Here is a 19,972-nt window from a genome sequence, read left to right on the forward strand (position 1 = left end):
ACATATTTCAATAAATAAATAATGCATATATATTTATCTATTGATATATACACCATGTATGACTATTTAGGAGTGCAGCGTGAAATAAAGTTATGTTCTGGACATAACTTTAGAGAGAATATGGACATTCCTGGCTTTTAATAATTAATGGTCTGCAGAGCCAGGCATAGTTGCTTAGACCTTTAGTCCCAACATGAAAGGCAAAGACAGGTGTAGCTCTGTACATTTGAGGCAAGCTTGGTCTCTGTGTTGAGTTCCAGGCACACAGGCCTTCATAGTGAGACCCTGTGTCTAAAATAAAAACAAAATCCCAGTACAGGGACCAGCCAGGCTCCACATCCACGGTGGACATATGAGAATGTACTTCATTTGGTAGAAAGCTTTGTCTGGCACACATGAAGCCCTGGGTTCATTCCTAGTATCTAAAATCAGGTGTGGTTCATAGATTGAAGACACCCTAGGATATACAAGACCCTGCCTATAAATAAGATAAACAAATACTCTAATGACACACACAAACAAACAAAAACCACTGAACTATCTGTTTTGTTTTCTCTGTGTTTAACAGGTGACTGTGTTGTGGTATCTTTCAGTGTTCAGGAACAAGAGCCTTCAGTTTATTATTTTGGAAAAATACCTTATTTATGCTTTGGGGGCAGAGAACTTGTTGCTTCCAAATACCCAAGAATGTAGGTTCCACTGAGTGTGATCTCCACCACTAACCTTTCCTTTCTATTGTTTTAGGAGCCATGTTTGGTCAGGACTATGGGAAGGTCAACTCCATTCTGGAGACCCTGGTAAGGAGATGACTTGTTGAACAGAGGCCAAGATGAAGTTGCTGCCAGGAGTGGGCGTGTTTGGGACTGGCAGTTCAGCCCGGGTCCTAGTGCCACTGCTGAGGGCAGAGGGGTTCACTGTGGAGGCCCTGTGGGGAAAGACTGAGGAGGAAGCAAAACAGCTGGCTGAGGAGATGAACATCACCTTTTACACCAGCCGGACCGATGACGTCTTACTGCATCAAGATGTAGACCTGGTGTGCATCAACATCCCCCCTCCTCTCACCCGGCAGATATCCGTGAAGGCTCTAGGTATGCACCTTCAGGCCATAGCAGGCAGAGTATGTGTTCTTCTGGGCAGTCCTTCACAGCTCACTGCCAGCCCCTAGGCCTGGGCATTCCTTCTTTGTCTGCATCTGCAAATAGTACCCTGGGATATCACTGGGGCAGGGCTGGGGAAGGTTTGTTAGAGATTCTAAAAGCTCTAAAAAGGAAAAAGGGTTGAACCTTCTCTACCTCCTATTCCCTAGTAACCCTCTGAGCAGAAGCTCAGCCCATCAAGGAGCTTGAGACTGCCACTTCTTGACTGTCAGGCCTGCCTCTGGGGAGTCAGTGTTCCCTGGCCCCTGCCTCTCTGTTGTGACTGATGTGTTTGTTCTGCCATTCTGTAGCACACAGCACCACAGGAAGGAGAGGAGGCTGTCTAGAAGGCTACTGTTTCCCATGCTTTGTCAGCCTTTGACTGTAGTGAGCACCACCCTTCCTGGCAAGCTGCAATCTCATATTGCCAGACAGCAGGAAGGCTCTCTGTCAGCCCTGGCTTTCCTGACACAAACCGCAGAGAGCTTGCTCACGTTTCCACTCCCTTGGGAAACTGGGCTTGGGGACCCCTGACCCTGGCTGGGTGTAGCCTGGTTAACTGATCTTCAGTTCCTAAAGTGAGTTCCTCTTGCCTGTGAACTATAGACAGATTTTTTTCTTTTCATCATACGTATAACTTGAGACAAGATTTTACTATGTAGCCCAGGCTGTCCCCCAACTCACATTCCTGTCTCACCCTTCTGAGAGCTGGGATTATATGTGCACTGCTTCCGGCTTCTTTTCTTTCTGTTGTTGGCTCCATCTCTTTTGCTCTTTTTGTTTGTGTTATTTTTGTTTTTAATTAAGGTTCCAAGCTTTAAAATGGCAGTCTTTTTATAGTTGGAAGAAGACAGACAGTAGCTGTTGAATAGTCTGACTTTAGCTCTGCTCCTTTAGACCTAGAGCATGTAAGAAGTGTTTACACTTACTTAAAGCTTCCATTTAACTAAGCATGTTTCTTGGGTTGTGCTATAATTTGGTAAGCACATGAAAGGTATAGAGTGAGGCATACAACACTGACACAGAGTTGGGCATGTGTGACCCAGACTGATGTCCTCTCAGACTTCTCATGCCAGTTAAAAGAACCATTTCTTTTGGCTTTCAAAGGCATAAAGTAGAACAGTGAGGTCTGTGTGTGCCCTTAGTGTCTAGTCAGCACCCATTGTGTGCTCTCATTTTCTTAATGAGAGGTCTGCCTTGACTCAGTACTGTGGAAGAGGCTCACAGAACTTGTCCAGTTCCCCCTACACCGGAGGAGTCCCCACACAGTACCACCAAAGAAGCGATGTCACCTGAAACAGTTGTATGAGTAGAACTGTAATTTCTCAAGCCTGCTGCCTGCTGGGCCCCACACTGTGGCTGGCCAGCTTCCTAGGTGGTTCTGATGCACACTGTGGGAGAAGGATCACAGACCCTTTGTAATGTTTTTATTGTCAATTAAAGGATGTGGCTTAGTTGGTAGAGTGTTTGCTCCACCGGGGCTCAGTCTCCAGAGCCACAGTGTGGTGATATGTATATACTGTAATCCCAGCTTTTGGGAGATAGGGCAGGAAGACCAGAAGATCAAAATCCTCTTGGCTCCATAATGAGTTCAAGGGCAGCATGAAGTACATGGACAAACTTGTGTTTAAAGAGCTGGGCCATACTGGTGCATGCCTTTAATCCCAGCACTCAAAAGACAGAGGCAGGTGGATCTCTGTGAGTTCAAGGCCAGCCTGGTCTACAGAGCAAGTTCTAGGACAGCCAGGGCTGTTACACAGATAAATCCTGTTTTGAAAAAAGAAAGGGAGGGAGGGAGGGAGGGAGGGAAAGAGAAGAAGAAAAAGAGAGTCAGTGACTTGGCTTGGTGATTGAAGGCATTTGCTACTGGTAACCTGAGTTTGATCTCCTGAATCCACACAGTGAAAGGAGAGACTGACTCCTCAGTTTTCCTCTGAATCTGAGGAAACTTGGGACTTGGAGGTGGAGCTCAGGTAGAGCTTGTATACATGAGGCTTTGGGTTCAATCCCTAGCACCCCAAACAAAAGAAAAAGAAGATGTAACTGAGGCCTAGGAATGCTACTTGGATATTTTCTAAGTCTTGAGCTGTAGACAAAGTTGCTTTTCCTTCTCATTAGAGTATTTTTTTTCTGTTTTGATTTTGTGTTTGTGGTGTCCATGTGTGTACAGTGTGTAGGAATGCATGTCCCTCATGCCACATATAGAAACTAGAGGTTGATATTGGGTAATTTCATTTGTAATTTGTAGGGGGGTGGGGAGTGCCCAGGGTAGCCCTGTCAGATGGAGTTACAGGCAGTTGTAAGCAGCCCATGTGGGTACTGGGAATTGAACTTGGGACTCTCCAGCCCGACCTACCTCGTTTTTTGAGACCTTGAACCAGGACTTTACCATCCCAGCTAGTGGCCAGCCAATAAGCCCCCGGGGTATGTCTGTCTGCGGCCACTCCCTGCATCCTAAGCACCAAGGTTATTTATATGTGCCATGGTACCTGGTTTTTACGTGGGTGCTGGGAATCCACTCAGGTCCTTATCACCTTACCAATCCAGCCAGCTCTCTAGTCTGAGTTATGAAAGAGAATGCAGAATGGATTGTTTCCTACTTCTAATTCTGCCAAGGATTTTTCATGTTTGGTGGATATGTCACCAAATGAATAAAAATATAATCCATAGTGAAAGTGTAAAATCTGATGTGAAGCCGGGTGTTGGTGGAGCACGCCTTTAGTCCCTGCAGAGGCAGAGTCAGGTGGATCTCTGTGAGTTTGAGGCCAGCCTGGTGGTCTACAGAGCAAGTTCCAGGACAGCCTCCAAAACAATACAGGGAAACCCTGTCTCAACAAACAAACAAACATCTATAATGTGAAGTTCCACAATTTCATAATGGCCACTATAATTATATAGAAATTCACTGAGATATATAGACTTTGGTTCTGTGTGTGTTTGTGTTATTTAAAAGGGTTTTTGTTATTATTAAGTAATAAAGTATGTAAAGTTGACTAAAATTAAATACATAGATGTCTATATATTTTCTGTATACACACTCATTAAGCTTACTAATTCTTTTCTCACGGACTGTTATGATAACAAAAGATTGTTCTCCAAGCAGACTGACCCAGACAATTTAATCTCAAGAATACCACCACTTCCTTAGGAAGCCTCCCTGAGCCCAGGCCAGACCAGATTCCTGCTATGCAGTCTACATTTTTACCGAATGGTCATCTGAACCTTAAAATATAACTCTTCACGTTAAGCCGATGACTAATACTGTGTTCACCCACTGATTGACCCAGGACCTGGCATGCTAGGTAAATAAGACAATTATAGTTTCCACCCATGTAGGCCATTTTGCTGGTGGCCAGAGAGCTAATATGGACCTGTGGCCAGGAAAGAATAGAGATGGACTGTAGGCAAGAGTGAGAGCCTGCTCTATTTTTCAAACTCATATTTCTAGTAGCTGGGCCTGGTGTGGTGGTACACTTTTAATCTCAGTGTTCAAAAGGCACAGGCTGGCAGATCTCTGTGGTCAGCCTGATCTACATAGTAAGTTCCATTACAGCCAAGACTACATAGAGAGACCTTGTCTCAATAAACAAAATAAGGGCTGGAGAGATGGCTCAGGGGCTGAGAGCACTAGTGGCTTCTCCAGAGGACCTAGTTATTCAATTCCCAGCACCTACATGGCAGCTCACACCTGTCTGTAACTCCTATTCCAGGACCTCTGGCACCCTCATGAAGTCATACATGCAGGTAAAACACCAATGAACATAAAAATAAATTATTAAAAAATTTTATTTTGCTGGACATGGTGGTGCATGCCTTTGATTCCAGCACTCAGGAGGCAGAGGCAGGCAGATCTCAGTGAATTTGAGGTTAGTCTGATCTACAGAATGAGTTCCAAGACACACTCCAAAGCTACAGAGAGACCTTATCTTAAACCCCCCACACACCAAAAAATTATTTTTATTTCATGGGTATGAGTGTCTGCATATGTGTATGAGCACCACGTGCCTGGTGTCTGAAGCAGCCAGAAGAGGGAGTTGAATCCCCTGGAACTGGAGTTACAGATGGTTGTGAGCCACCATGTAGATGCTGGGAACTGAACCCAGATTCTCTGCAAGAGAAGCAAGTGCTCTTAATTGCTGAGCCATAAAACCTTTTTAATTAAAAAAAGAAAGTGAGCCAGGTGGTAGTGGCACCACCACTGTCTTTAGTTCCAGCACTCGGGAGGCAGAGGCGGACGTGTCTCTCTGAGTTCAAGGCCAGCCTGGTACAATGCTACACAAAGAAACCCTATCTCAAAAAACCAGAAAGTGAGGGGCTCAGTGGTTTAAAGAGCTCTGACTGCTCTTCCAGAGGACCCAGATTCAATTCCTAGTACCCACACGGTGGCTCACAACTGTCTGTAGCTCCAGTTCTAGGGGACCCAATACCCCCCACCAATGCACATAAAATAAAAAAATTTAAAAATATTGAAGTGTGAGCCACTGAGATAGCTTTGTGAGTAAAGGCGCTTTCCATGCAAGTGTGGCCACCTGAATTTGATCTCTGGAACCCCTGTAAAGGTGATAGGAGAGAACCACAAAACTGCCCTCTAGCCAACGTTCTCCAAGGCATGTGCACCTACATACACACAATATGAATACAGTATAAATTGTGTGCAAACGCACACAATAACAGTGAGTAAATCTTGGTGTGTGTGCATGTGTATCTCCCTGGATTTTATTAGACCTAGGACATAAACGTGATGCCCTCCTTGGGCTTCCTCTCTACCTTGCTTTATGAATCATTTACTCCCAGGCCTCTCTGTAGGGATAGGAAGGTGCAGGTGTCCTGAGCCCAGCTTGTGAACCCCACTTCCTGTGGTGTGTTTGTTACTAAAGAACAAAGAAGTGTTCTGAGGATGCCTGGGCAGCTCCTGTGGACCTTGGTAAGGGATCTGTAGCTAGAGAGAGACTTATGGCTTAAAACATGATTACCGTCCAGAAAACCTGAAGCTAAAAAGTACTAGGGGAGAGGGGAGCAGAAAGGCTCAGTGGTAGAGTATGTGCTTAGCACACTGGAGGTGCTGCGTTCAACCCCAGCACTTCAGAATCTAGAAAGTACCCACAGTGGAGGTGTACACCTTTAATCCCAGCACTAGGGAAGCAGAAACAGGTGTGAGTCAAAGTTAGCCTGGTCTACAAAGTGAGTTCCAGGATATAGCCAGGGCTGTTACACAGATAAAACCTGTCTCTAAAAAAACAAACAAAGTTTTGCAGGGGGGGAGTACCCAGGAACTCTGTCTCCTGCTGCCAGGAAGCAAGTAGCAGTTTTCATTCAATTTTGACTTCCTGGCAGGAGACCTGGATAAACTTGAGCATGATCATGTATTCAAGATAACCCGAGTCTAACAAAAGTTGCAGTTTGCGTGGCTAGCCTGCAGACATAACCCAATTATGTCTGAATACTTTTGATTTCCATGCTAAGACTCCTGGGTCCTGTGTGTAAGATCTCTTCTGCTGGACATGCTGGAAGTGGGGTTTTCTCCCCACCCTTCTCCAAACTTACTTCACTGTCCCACTCTGTAGTGTCTGTCACAAGCTAAGTAATGTGTTGCTATAATAGGCAGCATCTAGGTGGTAAGAAGGGCAACTCTGTGGGGTTTTGTGTCTGAGAACCTAATTATACCTCAGTGGTCAGCCACATGTCTTTAACAGCCAAATGGCAATTACTTCTACTAATAAGATTCCCCTGCCCCTCGTCCAGAAATCACAAATGGGGGGGGCATTGGAGACCCTCCAGAAGCAGTGGTAACAGCAGCTGGGCCTCCTTTCCCTTCTGCAGAGCTGCTATGCAAAAGCCTGGCCACCCTGCCCTGGGCATTGTGTCCCCTGCCCTGACAGGTGACAGTGAGCTGGCTGCTCTGTCATCCTGCCTGCACCTGTTGTTGAAGCTTAGTTATCTGGAGAAGAGAAGATTGAAGGGTCTCCTAGATTGGAGTGACTGGAGTGACACAGTGATGACGCCATCAGGTTCTCCCTGGTGTAGCACCAGGGTTCACCATATTGAGAGCTCAGACCCGAGCCCCTCTTATGTGTTGATGATAAGTGTTCTGTGGACTTCTTGCGCGTCAGGGTAGCTGGGATAGGTGTAGGAAGTAAGGAGCTGCCAGGGTTGCCAAAAACATCTTTCTGCTGTGGCCACTGTGAGTGTGTGAGCTCCCACAGAGCTGCACAGAACCCATTTCTGTGAGAGGCCTTGTGAGCAGTACTAATATAATAAGGAATATGATATAATAAGTTTGAAGGTAGCTGACCTACAGAGTAAGACCCTGTGATGGTGTCCAGTTCTGCCCGTCAGCTACCTTGGTGCTAATGGCTGCTGCATCTCCCTGACCACCAGGCTTTTCATGGCAGCACCACCTCCAACCAGTGGCTAGTAAGGCTGTGTGGGGATGGACCGTGGCAGGGAGAAAGCTAAAGGAAAGTTTTGTAAGGGTCACTAGTCAGAAATGAAGACCACTAATAGAATTTTGTGGTTTTTCAGTGCCTGGGGTTGACCTTAAGGCCTCGTGTGTGCTAGGCAAGAGCTGAGCTCATCCCTAGTCCTCTTTTACTTTTCAAGACTGGATCTTTCTAAATTTCCATGCTGAAATTGAATGTATACACCAGGCAAATTTTTACTTTTAAAATTTATTGGTGGAACAAGACTGCTCTGTGTGTGTGTCTGAAACAGGCTCTCGCTATGTGGCTTTGGCTGGCCTCAAGCTTGTAATCCTTCTGTTTCAACCTCCTATTGCTGTGATTGCAGGTGTGAGCCACCCACTCAGGAGCAAAGCTTTTTACTTCATGGCAGCATTGAAACAAAGAGGAAGAACAGGGGAAAGGCCAGGAACCCAGTATTCCGTTCAGAGCCCTGGCCTCCTGTGGCCTTTCTTCCTCCAAAGGCTCCCATTTCCAGTAGCACCAACTGTCAGGGATCAAACCTTTAACATAGGCCTTTGGAGAATATCAAACTGTAACAGGCTTGAACACAAGTATGGCTGCCATGCTGTGAGGGTACAGAAGGTTGCCAGGGAAGAGGCAGAGAGAAATTTAAGTGGGTGGGGGATTGGCTTTTTGAGATAAGGCCTTGAACTAGCTATGCAGCTGAGCATGGCCTTAAACTTCTGATCTTGTCTCACATCTTTCAATAAATGACAGTTATTATAACCCAGGCAAAACAAAACAGTGATAACCTGGATGAGGAAAGTGGCAGTTAGAGCTGGTTAGACTCTGGATGCGGCTTGAAGACCAAGTGCACAGTATGTATAAAAGTGGGTGTGGCATGGTGTGGTGGAGCATGACTTTAGCACCAGCACTTGGGAGGCAGAGGCAGGCCAATCTCTGCTAGTTCGAGGCCAGCCTGGCCTACAAAGTAAGTTCTAGGACAACCAGAGAAACCCTGTCTCAATAAAAGGGGTGAGGGGGAGTGGGATATAAGGGGCTAGGGCTCATTTAGCAAAGTGCTTGCTATGGGGAGCTGAGCTTAGACCCCCAGTGCCCTCATAAAGAGGGCATAGCAGCATATGCCAGAAATCCCAGAGGTGGGGACTGGCTGGCCAGCCAGTGAGACCAAGTCCAGGTTCAGTGAGAGACTATCTCAAAAAATAAAGTGCCCTGGTGTGGTAAATACTTTAAATTCCAGCACTCAGGAGACAGAGGCAGGAGGATATCTGTGAGTTCAAGGCCAGTCTGGTCTGCTGTGGCTACATTAAAAGACCATGTATCCAAAAAGCAAAAGCAAAACAAAACACAAAGTGGCAGGTGATAGAAGCAAACACCTGACTTTGGCTCTGGTCTTCTTATGCATGTATTGTGTGACCAACTGCACAGACACATGCATACATGTAAGCATATATACTTCCTTACACCACACAGATACAAAATCTTTTTAAAAGTGGCATGTGTGAGATGCCTCCAGTGATTTTTGGCTCAGGAAACCTAGATGGGGAAAATTTGAGAAAGGGACTGTCCAGAACCCTGTTTTGGCTCTTACCTTGAATGTCTTGGGAGTAAGTGGTACCTATTGTCTGTCTACTTTCCCGTATCTCTTTAAATGCCACATAGTCTCTCAGGTTCTGTGTCCTTGCATGCAGCCAGGTTGTTAGCAATTCTAACTCTTGGCCCTTCTCTGTCTTAGTGTCTTGGCATTTGCCACATACCCCTCTCTTTGTGCCCTTTGTCCCTGTTCCCTAACCCCAGAAACTTGGTCCTGGCCATCCCCAGTACGCACCACCACTCCAATGGGAGAACTTACTCCTCCAGTCACTAAGACCTCTTCAATATGTTCTAAACTTCCTCCCTCAGGATCACCTGTAACTACAGAAGACATTCCCGAGTCATCTGGAGAGGGAGGAGGGAGTGTGTGTGTGTGTGTGTGTAGACTGAATCTATGTAATCCAGGCTGGCCTCAAACTCCGTATCTGCCTGTCTCCATCCCACCCACCCAAATGTTAAGATAACAGGTATATCCCACTTTGTCAGGCTTGGGAAATACAATTGTGTTGTGGTAGCACTTTTTGATCCCAGCACCTGGGAGGCAGAGGCAGGCAGATCTCTGATTTGGAGGCCAGCCTGATCTACAGAATGAGTTCCAGGACAGTCAAAGCTACATAGAGAAATTTCTCATTCCCCCAACCCCATAAGGCAAATCTTGTGAAACTTTGAAAATTTCCCATTGTCTTTCATTCATAGGAATCGGGAAGAATGTGGTATGTGAGAAGGCAGCAACATCAGTGGATGCCTTCCGGATGGTGACAGCGTCTCGATACTACCCACAGCTGATGAGCCTTGTGGGGAATGTGCTGCGCTTCTTGCCTGCTTTTGTGCGCATGAAGCAGCTGATTGCAGAGCACTATGTCGGGGCGGTGATGATCTGCGATGCCCGCATCTACTCCGGGAGCCTGCTCAGCCCCAGCTATGGCTGGATATGTGATGAGCTTATGGGTGGTGGGGGCCTGCACACCATGGGTACCTATATTGTGGACCTGTTGACCCACTTGACTGGCCGGAAAGCCGAGAAGGTACATGGGCTACTCAAGACCTTTGTGAGGCAGAATGCCACCATCCGTGGCATCCGTCATGTCACCAGTGATGACTTCTGTTTTTTCCAGATGCTCATGGGTGGGGGGGTGTGCAGCACAGTGACACTCAACTTCAACATGCCAGGTGCCTTTGTACATGAAGTCATGGTTGTGGGCTCAGCAGGACGCCTTGTTGCCCGGGGAGCTGACCTCTATGGGCAGAAGAACTCTGCTACACAGGAGGAGCTGCTGGTGAGAGACTCCCTGGCTGTGGGTGCAGGGCTCCCTGAGCAGGGTCTCCAGGATGTCCCACTGCTCTACTTGAAAGGTATGGTCTATATGGTGCAGGCCTTGCGCCAATCCTTCCAGGGGCAGGGGGATCGCCGTACCTGGGACCGCACCCCTGTCTCCATGGCTGCCTCATTTGAGGACGGACTATATATGCAGAGTGTGGTGGATGCTATTAAAAGGTCGAGCCGGTCTGGGGAATGGGAGACTGTGGAAATGCTGACAGAGGAGCCAGATGCCAACCAGAACCTGTGTGAAGCACTTCAGCGCAACAACCTGTGAGCCTACATATGACCTCCTCCCGTGGGGCGGAGGGACCAGGGAGGGGACTGGGAGCTCTGATTGCCTATAGCAGAGACGGTGTCTTGATAATAAATCAGCTTGGGCCAGAGCTTGGAGCCCATTGAAGTGGCCCAGGAAAAAGCCCATCCATCCATCATTGACTCCTCAGACTTGAAGGCTAGCAGTGTATGCAGGATTGGGCTGAGGCCTGGCCCCTGTGGTTCTGCCAGTGAGCAGGGCCAGAGAAAGATCAGTCTGGGTTGTTCAGACTTATTTGTGATCTGACAGGATGAGAAAGCCCAGTAAAAGGAACCAGCTTGATTGAGTCCTAAGGGGAGATAGCAAGAAGCCTTGCCTACCTTGGACTGGGGCAGCTCAGGACTAGTGAAGGCAACAGGTTGTCCCTTAGGGATCTTCACGTACCCTCCCATGTGATCAGACCCTTTCAGGTCCCAGGCAGGCCATTCCCACAGAAAAGATTTCTGTATTATACATAGGGAGGAGGGCCCCTGATTTGCCAGAGAGGAGACAAAAGGGAACTGTAGAACATCTCAGAAATGTCAGTAAATAAGTGAGAAAAAAATGTGACATCTGGTGTGTGGTCCTTTGTTTGGGGTTGGGTTTCTTTAATAATGGAATGCTTGTTTATTGCTGTAGATTGGTTATTTTTCCTATAGAATTCTTGTTTATTGCTTTAGATTGGTTGTTCCCCCCCCCCCTTTTTTTTTTCCTCATGGACTACACAGCAGCTCTGAGCTAATGGCTCAGCTCATGGCTGAGTCCCAAAAGTTCTCCAAACATTCTTAGTAGACAGGGTGTAAGATTTCCTATTAGCTTGCTGTCAAACCTACCATTTCAAGAAGATAGGAGAGCCTGGGACCCCTAAGCTGGCAGTCATGAAAGGGTTCTTTTTTTTTTTAAGATTTATTTATTTATATGTATGCATCACACTCTGTCTTATATCATCACCACCACCCCATCCCCGTGTGTGTGTGTGTGTGTGTGTGTGTGTGTGTGTGTGTGTGTGTGTGTGTGTGTGTGTGTATACACATGAGTGCAGGTGCCCAAAGAGGCCAGAAGATGGCATCAGATTTCCTGGGGCAGGAAGTAGTGAGCCACCTGATGTGAATGCTGGGACCTGAGCCTCCTCTGTTAAGAGCAGTAAGCAGTTTTAACTACTGAGCCATCTCCAGCCCCAGTGTTCTGTTCTTGAAACCACGGTGTGGCGCCAGTAGAGCCCTCAGGAAGAGCTTAAGGAGGAAGGGGCCTGTGTTACCCTTTGGAGCAGGTTTAACTGGCACAGCTTGAGTCAGCTGACTAGTCACCAGCCATGTTTATTAACTAGCTGTTGCAGACAAGGACAGGTCTGAGCTGGGTGGGGTCTTTTTTTTTTTTAAAGAAGGTTGACTCTGCCAGTATGCTGGATTGAGAAGCCACTGTGGACGCTGTTCCTTCTCTAATCGTCCTCCTTTAAGTCTTGGGCTCCTTGCCAAAAAAGCGGTGGGGGGGAGGGGTGCAACAGGGGGGAACATGACTTCCTCTTCCTCTTGGCATCACTTGTAGAAGCCATCATGCCCATTTCCCTACAGTGTCCTGATTTTAACCATTGTCTTTTGTGAGGTGAAATCAGGTTGGTGTTCTGGTCCCCCAGAGTAAACCATTTTATGTGGATTATTTTATTTCAGCCCTGAGTCATTTTGAAAGTTACTGTTAATATGTCCATTAGAGCTGGAGTTGGGAGGCACAAGCAGGGAGATTGCTACAAGTTCAAGGTCAGCCTGGTTTACATAGAGAATTCCAGGTCAGCCTGGGCTACATAGCAAGAACCTTTCTCAAAATAAAATCCAAACCATTGTTTATACTAGAAGGCATAGAGAGGCAGTTACTCCATGAGGACGCCAGCTTCTGACCTTAAACTACCTTATGCCAGTACTTGGAATCTTCTCTCAGACACCTAGGCATTGACTCCTCTGCAGCAGGATTCAGCCTGGCCTGAACCAGGAAGGCCTTGCACAGTGCCCACCTGCAGGTAGGAAGATAACACACGACAGTCCTGTCTTTAGAACACCTCTTAGCTCCAGCTGTCCGTGTGTCTTACTAAGATGCCAAGGTCCAGTCAGGCAGAGGCAGCCAGATGTCTTAGTTCGAGGCCAGCCTGGTCTACTGAGTGAGTTCCAGGACAGCTGGAAAAATTACACAGTCTTGAAGAAGAAAAAGAAGAAGAAGAAAAAAGCAAGGTCACGCCTAAGATGTATTTGCTGGCTCAGAGTGGTACTTAGGTTAGAGAACTTTGTGTTTGGAGATAAGTCTCCAGTACTGGAGCAGGTGGAGAGTGGGCGTGAGGTGGGGCTACTTTCAGAAGGCACAGGACTGTGAGAGCACCTCTTAGAGCCTAGATCCAGACCCCTGACATCTTTTCATCTCTCTGGCACAAGAACTTGCAGTCAGTGGGAATGAGGTGAGTTGGGCATTATGGCCCAGATGCCAAACTAGTTCCAGGCTTGTCCTGCAGCGCCCCCTCCTGGAAGAAGACAGCAGCATCTCCCAGGATTATACTTTTAAAAAATTTGTTCCGAGTGTTAGTTTTCCCCTTTGATACCACAACCATACGAGAACTTCTAAAATGCTTGTTAAGTCATTGACCTTCAAGAAAATCTAGGCTTTGTATTCACCCATACGTGGCATCTGCTGCCTGCCTCCCTGACCATCTCACCAATCTTTGTTCTTTGTGTCATAAACAGTCTCACCACAATGTCAGGCTTCGAGAGAAGGAGACCCCTATCCAAGACACCACCAATTTGCATTTGGAGAGATGGAGAACTCAACTTTATCAGCTGATAATAACTCAAGCTAATCCTCAAAGTGGTCAGACCCTGATCCATTGTCTCATACAGTTCCTATTGGTTGTATGTACAGTGTCACCTTTGGGCTTTCTCCTGATTGGTGGGCTTTACACTTTAGTTCCCATGGTTACAGACTTCTAGCAACAATTCATTTTTCTAAGATTTTAAAACTCAGCATGTTTAAACCCAGTGGTGGTGGGGCATGCCTTTAATTCCACCACTGGGGTGGCAAAGGCAGGCAGATCTCTGAGTCTGAGGACAGCCAGGGCTACATAGAGAAACCCTGTCTCAGAAAAACAAAACACAAAAAAACCAAGCATGTTTACAGAAGCATCAGGACAAGACAACTATTTTGGAACTATTTCTCAAGGAAGGTAAGAGTTCTTGGCATAAAGAATAAGGCAACTAAGATACGGTTCTTGGCATAAAGAATAAGTAAAATTTCAAGAGACAATATGTTTTATCATCAGTCTAGACTCCAGTAGGGCTCAACTCCTTCCTGACATGTAACTCTCTTCCCTTCTTTAGGCTATAGTAGAACTTAACTCTTTCTAACAGGTAACACCTCCTTTATCATGGTTAAGACTCCTGTTTGCTTATCGTCTGCTTCATCACCTTCATACTTGTCCAGCCTGTGTCCCCAGTAGCCATGTCCTCTGCTTCCACCACAATGAACAGCCTTCCTGTTGGCATCTCCCACACTAGGACAGGTCTGTCCCCTGGCTTATTTCAGGCCTGAAAGGCTGTCCTCCAGGAACAGCTCTCTTGGCATCACTTGTCCCCAGGGTAAAGTGGCAGTCATCTCATCCACCATCTGTGCTCCCATATGAGCATGAGGGCACAGCAGCGATGTGTTCCTTTGGCTCCCATCATGCACCCTGCTAAGACAAGCCTGCAGGTCTAGGCCTCCGGAATTGTCCTCTAAGCACAAACATTAACTCTCTTCTCAGTACTAGATGTCTGCACTTGCAGCTCTGGAGACAGAAAGACCAAATGCTTGAGATACTTGAGTCATGCCACTGACAGAGTGTCCCTTGGTCCACAAAAGGACTCTCAACAGGACAAGACCCCAGGGTTTTCTATAAAGCTACATCTCAGCACGAATCTACTTCCTTGGTCAAAATGAGGTCAAACTCTGATCTCTAGCTCTGAAACATCCTTAATCATCTGTGATCATCTCATCTATGTGTGCAAGATTCTGTCTGCATGGCTCCTGTAGACAGTATTACCTGAGGTGGTGGAGTCATTACTGTAAGCAGATGGAGGGAGCCATGTCCTGACCTGATGAGGCTTGACAGTGGCCTTGCTATGGGACAGAAAGCATCTAGGTAACTTTACAAGGATGGGAGGAGCCTGGAATGATGCTAGGAGAGTGGACCATGCCCATTCTACCTTCACCTGCACCGGCCCACCTCATTCCCACTCAGTGATCATGCTGGCCCATTCCAGAGCCCCTGCATGAGGTTGTGGGCTTTAGATGGCTTTAGCTGTTCTGTTTCAGACCTGTCATCTCTAGCCTCCTCTACATTGAACTTGTCTTGAGGCCTTTGATGGGAGCCAATGATGTGTGATCTAGGGGTGTGCATACAGTTTAATGGAGATACACAATTCACACGATAAAAATGCTGCAAATTCAGGACAACACTGGTGCTTCCTGACTCAGCAGAAAGAGGGTGTTTATGTGTGCGTATATATATATATATATGTAGTGTGTCATATATGTGTATAATGTATGTATGTTGTGTGTGGTATGTATGTATTGTGTATATGTGGTGTGTATGACATATATCTGTATATATGTATGTGATATGTGTGGCATGTATGTATATGTTGTATGTGGCACAAGTGTGTATATGTATGGTATGTATGCATATATGTATGTGGTATGTGTGTTTATATATGTATGTGGTGTGTGTGGTATGTATGTACTGTATATATATGTGGTATATATGTATTGTGTATGTGGTATGTATAGTATGAACCAGGTAGAAGGATGAAGGAACAAAGACATCTTAAAGCCTCATGTGCAGAATGAAAGCAATAAAAAATCTGGTTCATCGGGTACTTACACACAGCCATTAAGTTTCAAAGCAACTGAGGTAAGAAGGGCAAGATGCTAGAGGGACAGTAACACTGAGGATGCAGGCACATGTGCAGCAGGGTTACTGCATGTATCTATAAGACCACAAGCAGGGGCACTTCAGAGGCTTTTACCTGGAGATGTCTGAGGCCCACATTCTGACCTCTCAATTTAGAGGACAGAGTCAGAAGTGACACCAGGATCTTAACTTGATACAGGAAGAAAGGCATTTAATGTAGAAAACCCCATATCTGAAGCGTTTGAAGGACATGCAGGAAGACCAGCAGTCTTATTCCACACACCGCTCACTTGTCTGCTCTCCTCAGAGAGTGTCTATGGACTACAGGCAGCAGTCATTCAGTGAGGGGGCCTTACAGCTCCAAGACATGCACTTACTGTCACCACCACCCATCACAGGGACCATCGGGAAAAGTAGTTTGGTTGCTCTATGATAGTGAGTAAAGAGCATTTTTTAGAAGTATTTAATGCACATGAGTGTTTTGCCTGCATGTATATCTGTACACCACAGTATGTTCTTGGTACAGCAGAGGCCAGAAGAGGGTGACTGATCTCCTAGGACAGGAGTTAGACAGGTGTAAGATGCTGTGTGGGTGCTGGGAATTGAACCTGGGTCCTCTGCAAAAACAGCAAATACTTTTACCAAGAGCCATCCCTCTCTCCAGCTCTCCCCCCTTTCTTTCCTTCTTTCTCTTTTGGCTTTTGGAGATAGGGTTTCTCTGGCTCCTTGAACTCACTCTGTAAACCAAGCTCACTCTGATCCCTTGCCTCTGCCTCCAGAGTCCTGAGATTAAAGATGTGCACCACCAAGCACAGCTTTTTTTTTTTTTTAGAGAGAGAGAGAGAGAGAGAGAGAGAGAGAGAGAGAGAGAGAGAGATTGAGATTCTCTGTGTAACCATCCTGGCTGTCCCAGAACTCACTATGTACTATGTATACCAGGCTGACCTCAAACTCTGCCTCCTGAGTGATGGGACTAAAGGTGTGCTCCACCACAGCCACCTGGCTCTGTTCCCTTTTTAAAAAATAGGGTCTTATGTAGTATACCTTGGCCTTGAATTCACTATGCAAACAAGGCTGGCCTTTAACTCATTATCTGCCTGCCTCTACCTCCCAAATGCAAGGGCAAAGCAAGGCCTAAGCCCAGCTCACCAGCCATAGGTATGTGCCACCACATCTGGTTAGTAAACGTTCAAAAACTGATTGTCTTGGGATAAATGAACTTTGCCACCTCAGAGGGAAATCCCAGATCTTTGAAGTGAGGACAAAAGTAGACCCTTCTTCAAGAGATGGGCAATAGGATCAAATGCTGGTTCCTAATACTTCTTTCCTCTGTCCCAACTTCCTCTCCCTCACATCCTATCACTATCTGAACCTAGGCAGACAAAATGGGAGAGAGTACACACAGTTGGACACCAAGCCTACCTACCTTGGTTGAGTAGCAGTTCCCTCTGAGATCTAAACATTCCATCCTGGAGGAGGCTCCTTAAACAGGAAGGTAAACAACTCAAATAGCTTCAGGAAGTCCCTGAATCTGACCAGATTCACTAGGCTCCTCCCTGCCAAAGTCAGCAATAAAAGCTGAGCCCTGTTTGATAGAGGAAAACTGAGCTGCACAGCAGGTTTTTAAAGTCCCTGGAAAAAGTAGAAACCTGCACTCCCCAACCTGTTGAGTGAGCTGCCTCCAGGGTGTACAGTGAGCTACCAGGTTCCCAGAATTTGTGAGCTATCACCCATGCGGGGGGTGGGCTTTTGGTGGTGCAGCTGTCTTTGAGTCATTTCTGCTCCTGTGGTAACCTCTCACCCATATTTCTCTAAGTAACTCCAATAAAACTCATTGGTTCACCACGTTGGATTTCGGTGGTGTCTGTCCTGGGCTCCCAGTCTGGAGTGAATAGATGTGACATCGTGTCTCCCCAGGAAATGTTATGTCACCCCCCCACACTCTGACACATTTGTCAAGGTTCCAGTGATCCATGTAACCCATCAGGCAAATGCTGTGTGAGTGAATTCTCCCTTCTCCCCAGCCTTTTCCCCAATTCAGGCATCATATTTGAGGAATCACAATTTTAAAAAGGGGAAATGTTTATTTTCAGAGAGCCAGAATTCCCAAGTACAGACAAATTCTGAATTCCTTCCTCCCCCTGATGGCCTAGGCCTGAGCTTACAGCCCTGTTTTAGGCCTAAAGGAGAGACACTGTCAGTGGGTGTGGTCACTTGTACTGAGGGGAGAGGGGGGGTACAAGAGGAGCGGCACAGACACTCAACATCTTGTCAATATCCACTTGGGTTGTCTTATCGACCTCAGCCTTGAGGCTGCCACTCATCCTTAGACCACACAACCCCCCAGGCTCCTCTCCAAGCTCCTGCCCTAGAGAAGGAGGAGTGTGAGTGAGTGGCACTAATGTATTAGGGCAGGGCAAAGCAAGGGCTAAGCCCAGCTCACCTGTCACAGGCAGCCAGGCCTGCAACTGCAGCTGCTCCACACCTGCCTCCTCAGGAGCCAGGGCCAACTCCGACTCGGGCTCCACCTCTGACTCTCTATCCCCGTCCCCTGCCTGATTCAGCTCAGGGTTGCAATAGTTGATATATTGGTACAGTGGCCGCAGGCGCTGGGCTTTTCCTGCAAGAACCCGAGGCAGGGCAAAGGCTGGAGCATCAGGTGGTGCCATGTCAGACCCAGAAGACAAAGAAAAGGTAACCCCAGAGATTGCCACTCACGCTCCAGCCCCAGGGTCTCCGTAGGGGTGGATGTGCCAGCTACAGCCGGGGGCACAGGGGCCCCTACACTCTTGCGTTTCTTGGCTTTTTTGTGCTGTTTAGCAGACAGTGAAGACTCGCTGTGACTGCCCTCTGGCTCCTCCTTCGGCAGCAGCATCCCTGGTGGCAGTTCAGCTTCAGCCCTAGGGTGGGCATGGTAGCCTGGGCCTGGGAGGGCTGGGGTGCCCAAGCCTGGGACAAGAGGCCTGCAAGAGGTGCACTTCAGTCTTTGGCTCCGTGTCTTGAGCCTAGGGCCTAGCCCTGCCCACCAACCCCAGTTCTCGTTAGCTGCCCCTTTCCTGGTCAGTAAAGCTCCAAGCCAAAAGAGACCTGGCACTCAAGATAACACAGTCTCCTATAGACCTGAAAGCCCCAAGTTTTTTTTTTGTTTGTTTGTTTTTGTTTTTGTTTTTTTCTTTTCCCCCTCTTAGACGCCTTTTCTAGAGAAACGGAAGTTTCCAGGTGGGAGTGAGGTGAGGGGCAGTAGCAGAAAACAGATATCTACCTCGAAGGAATCAGGATTTAGGAAGCTTAAGGACCCTCCCCACTTTAGCCCTGCAACTCCTTCCCTCTGAAAACCCCCTCACTTGATAGGTTTTCTCTTGGGTCCATGACTGGGCCTCACGATGGATGATGTAGGCTTGGGTCCTCTCTCCTCTCCTGTTTCCACCCCTGGATTGATGCCTTCCTCTCCCCGGTTTATTCCTTCCTCCTGAAGCTCCGGCTCGAAGCTGTGTCCTACTGAATACTTGTCTTCACCTAGGGTTCTGCAGGTCTCATGTGCGGGCACCAGACACTTTTCTCCTGGTCCTGGACACTAGAAGATACGCAGAGTAGCCAATGGCCAGGCAAAGTATTGTAGGGACCAGTCATTCAAAGTCCAGTATTGGCCACAAAATATGACATGAAGGCTACCAGCTCAGGCCCCTTTACTTGCAGGGCTTGGCCAGGCAGTTAGGGGTTGGGTCACCTAGAGTCCCTCCTCTCCTGCCCGACCGCTTCCACCTCCCGAGCTTCGAAAATGCCTGAGTCACCTCAGGGATCTCTGCAACCTGGGCTAATCCTATTGTCGCCCCATTCTGGGCTTCTGGCTGCCTCTTGGCCCCTGCTGAGGCCATGACTGTGTGGGTTCAGTGCATCCCTTGACGGTTGCTAGGAGAAGACGGCGGGCTCCGAAGAGGGTTGGACTCAGTGTTGGTAGGGGAGACCGGCTGGGAGGTGAGGATCCTGCTGAGACCTGAGACTTAATAGTTCCTCATCTGGAACTACAAACCCCAGAAGGCTTTTCGCCGAAGTTATTGACCCCTGACCTCAGGAAGCCATTTGTTGCCAAGCAACAGCAACTCCTACCACCTTGCAACAGTTGGCGGTAAAACTGCTCCAGTGAGAGCCCCCTCTGGGGCGTTGCGGGGGAGGGGTCGCGAACCCCTCAGGGTGATGGTCTAGGATCCCCGTCGTGGGACGGTGGCTCAGGCTGAGCCTAGGGGCTGGGCGAGAGGTGGGGGGGGGGCGGTGGGGGGTGTCGGG

The 19,972-nt window shown here is 47.6% G+C and overlaps 2 protein-coding genes across 3 annotated transcripts in view; one reads left to right on the forward strand and one right to left on the reverse strand.

The window, feature by feature from the left end:
* The window catches only part of Gfod2 (glucose-fructose oxidoreductase domain containing 2), a 36,042-nt gene extending 23,797 nt beyond the window's left edge, over window positions 1-12,245 (forward strand). Inside the window, exons 2-4 of one of the 2 annotated variants that reach the window (XM_051201420.1) lie at window positions 745-1,088; window positions 9,848-10,742; window positions 12,163-12,245. In XM_051201420.1, coding sequence (XP_051057377.1) covers window positions 830-1,088; window positions 9,848-10,742; window positions 12,163-12,175 — 1,167 coding nt within the window. In that variant the 5' untranslated portion in view covers window positions 745-829 and the 3' untranslated portion in view covers window positions 12,176-12,245. Of the gene's footprint in view, window positions 1-744; window positions 1,089-9,847; window positions 10,873-12,162 lie in introns of those variants that run through there. The other variant, XM_051201421.1, reaches the window with a different exon arrangement.
* A 5,629-nt stretch (window positions 12,246-17,874) lies between these two features.
* On the reverse strand, window positions 17,875-19,831 carry CUNH16orf86 (chromosome unknown C16orf86 homolog). Its single transcript, XM_051201517.1, has 4 exons — window positions 19,480-19,831; window positions 19,033-19,262; window positions 18,407-18,651; window positions 17,875-18,308 (listed from the first exon to the last, which is right to left on the reverse strand). The coding sequence occupies exons 1-4, from the start codon at window positions 19,561-19,563 to the stop codon at window positions 17,899-17,901; spliced, it is 969 nt and encodes a 322-aa protein (XP_051057474.1). The 5' UTR covers window positions 19,564-19,831; the 3' UTR covers window positions 17,875-17,898.
* Window positions 19,832-19,972: the final 141 nt, after the last annotated feature.

This window comes from Phodopus roborovskii, unplaced genomic scaffold, assembly GCF_943737965.1.
Source record: "Phodopus roborovskii unplaced genomic scaffold, PHOROB, whole genome shotgun sequence".
Lineage (NCBI taxonomy): Eukaryota > Metazoa > Chordata > Mammalia > Rodentia > Cricetidae > Phodopus > Phodopus roborovskii.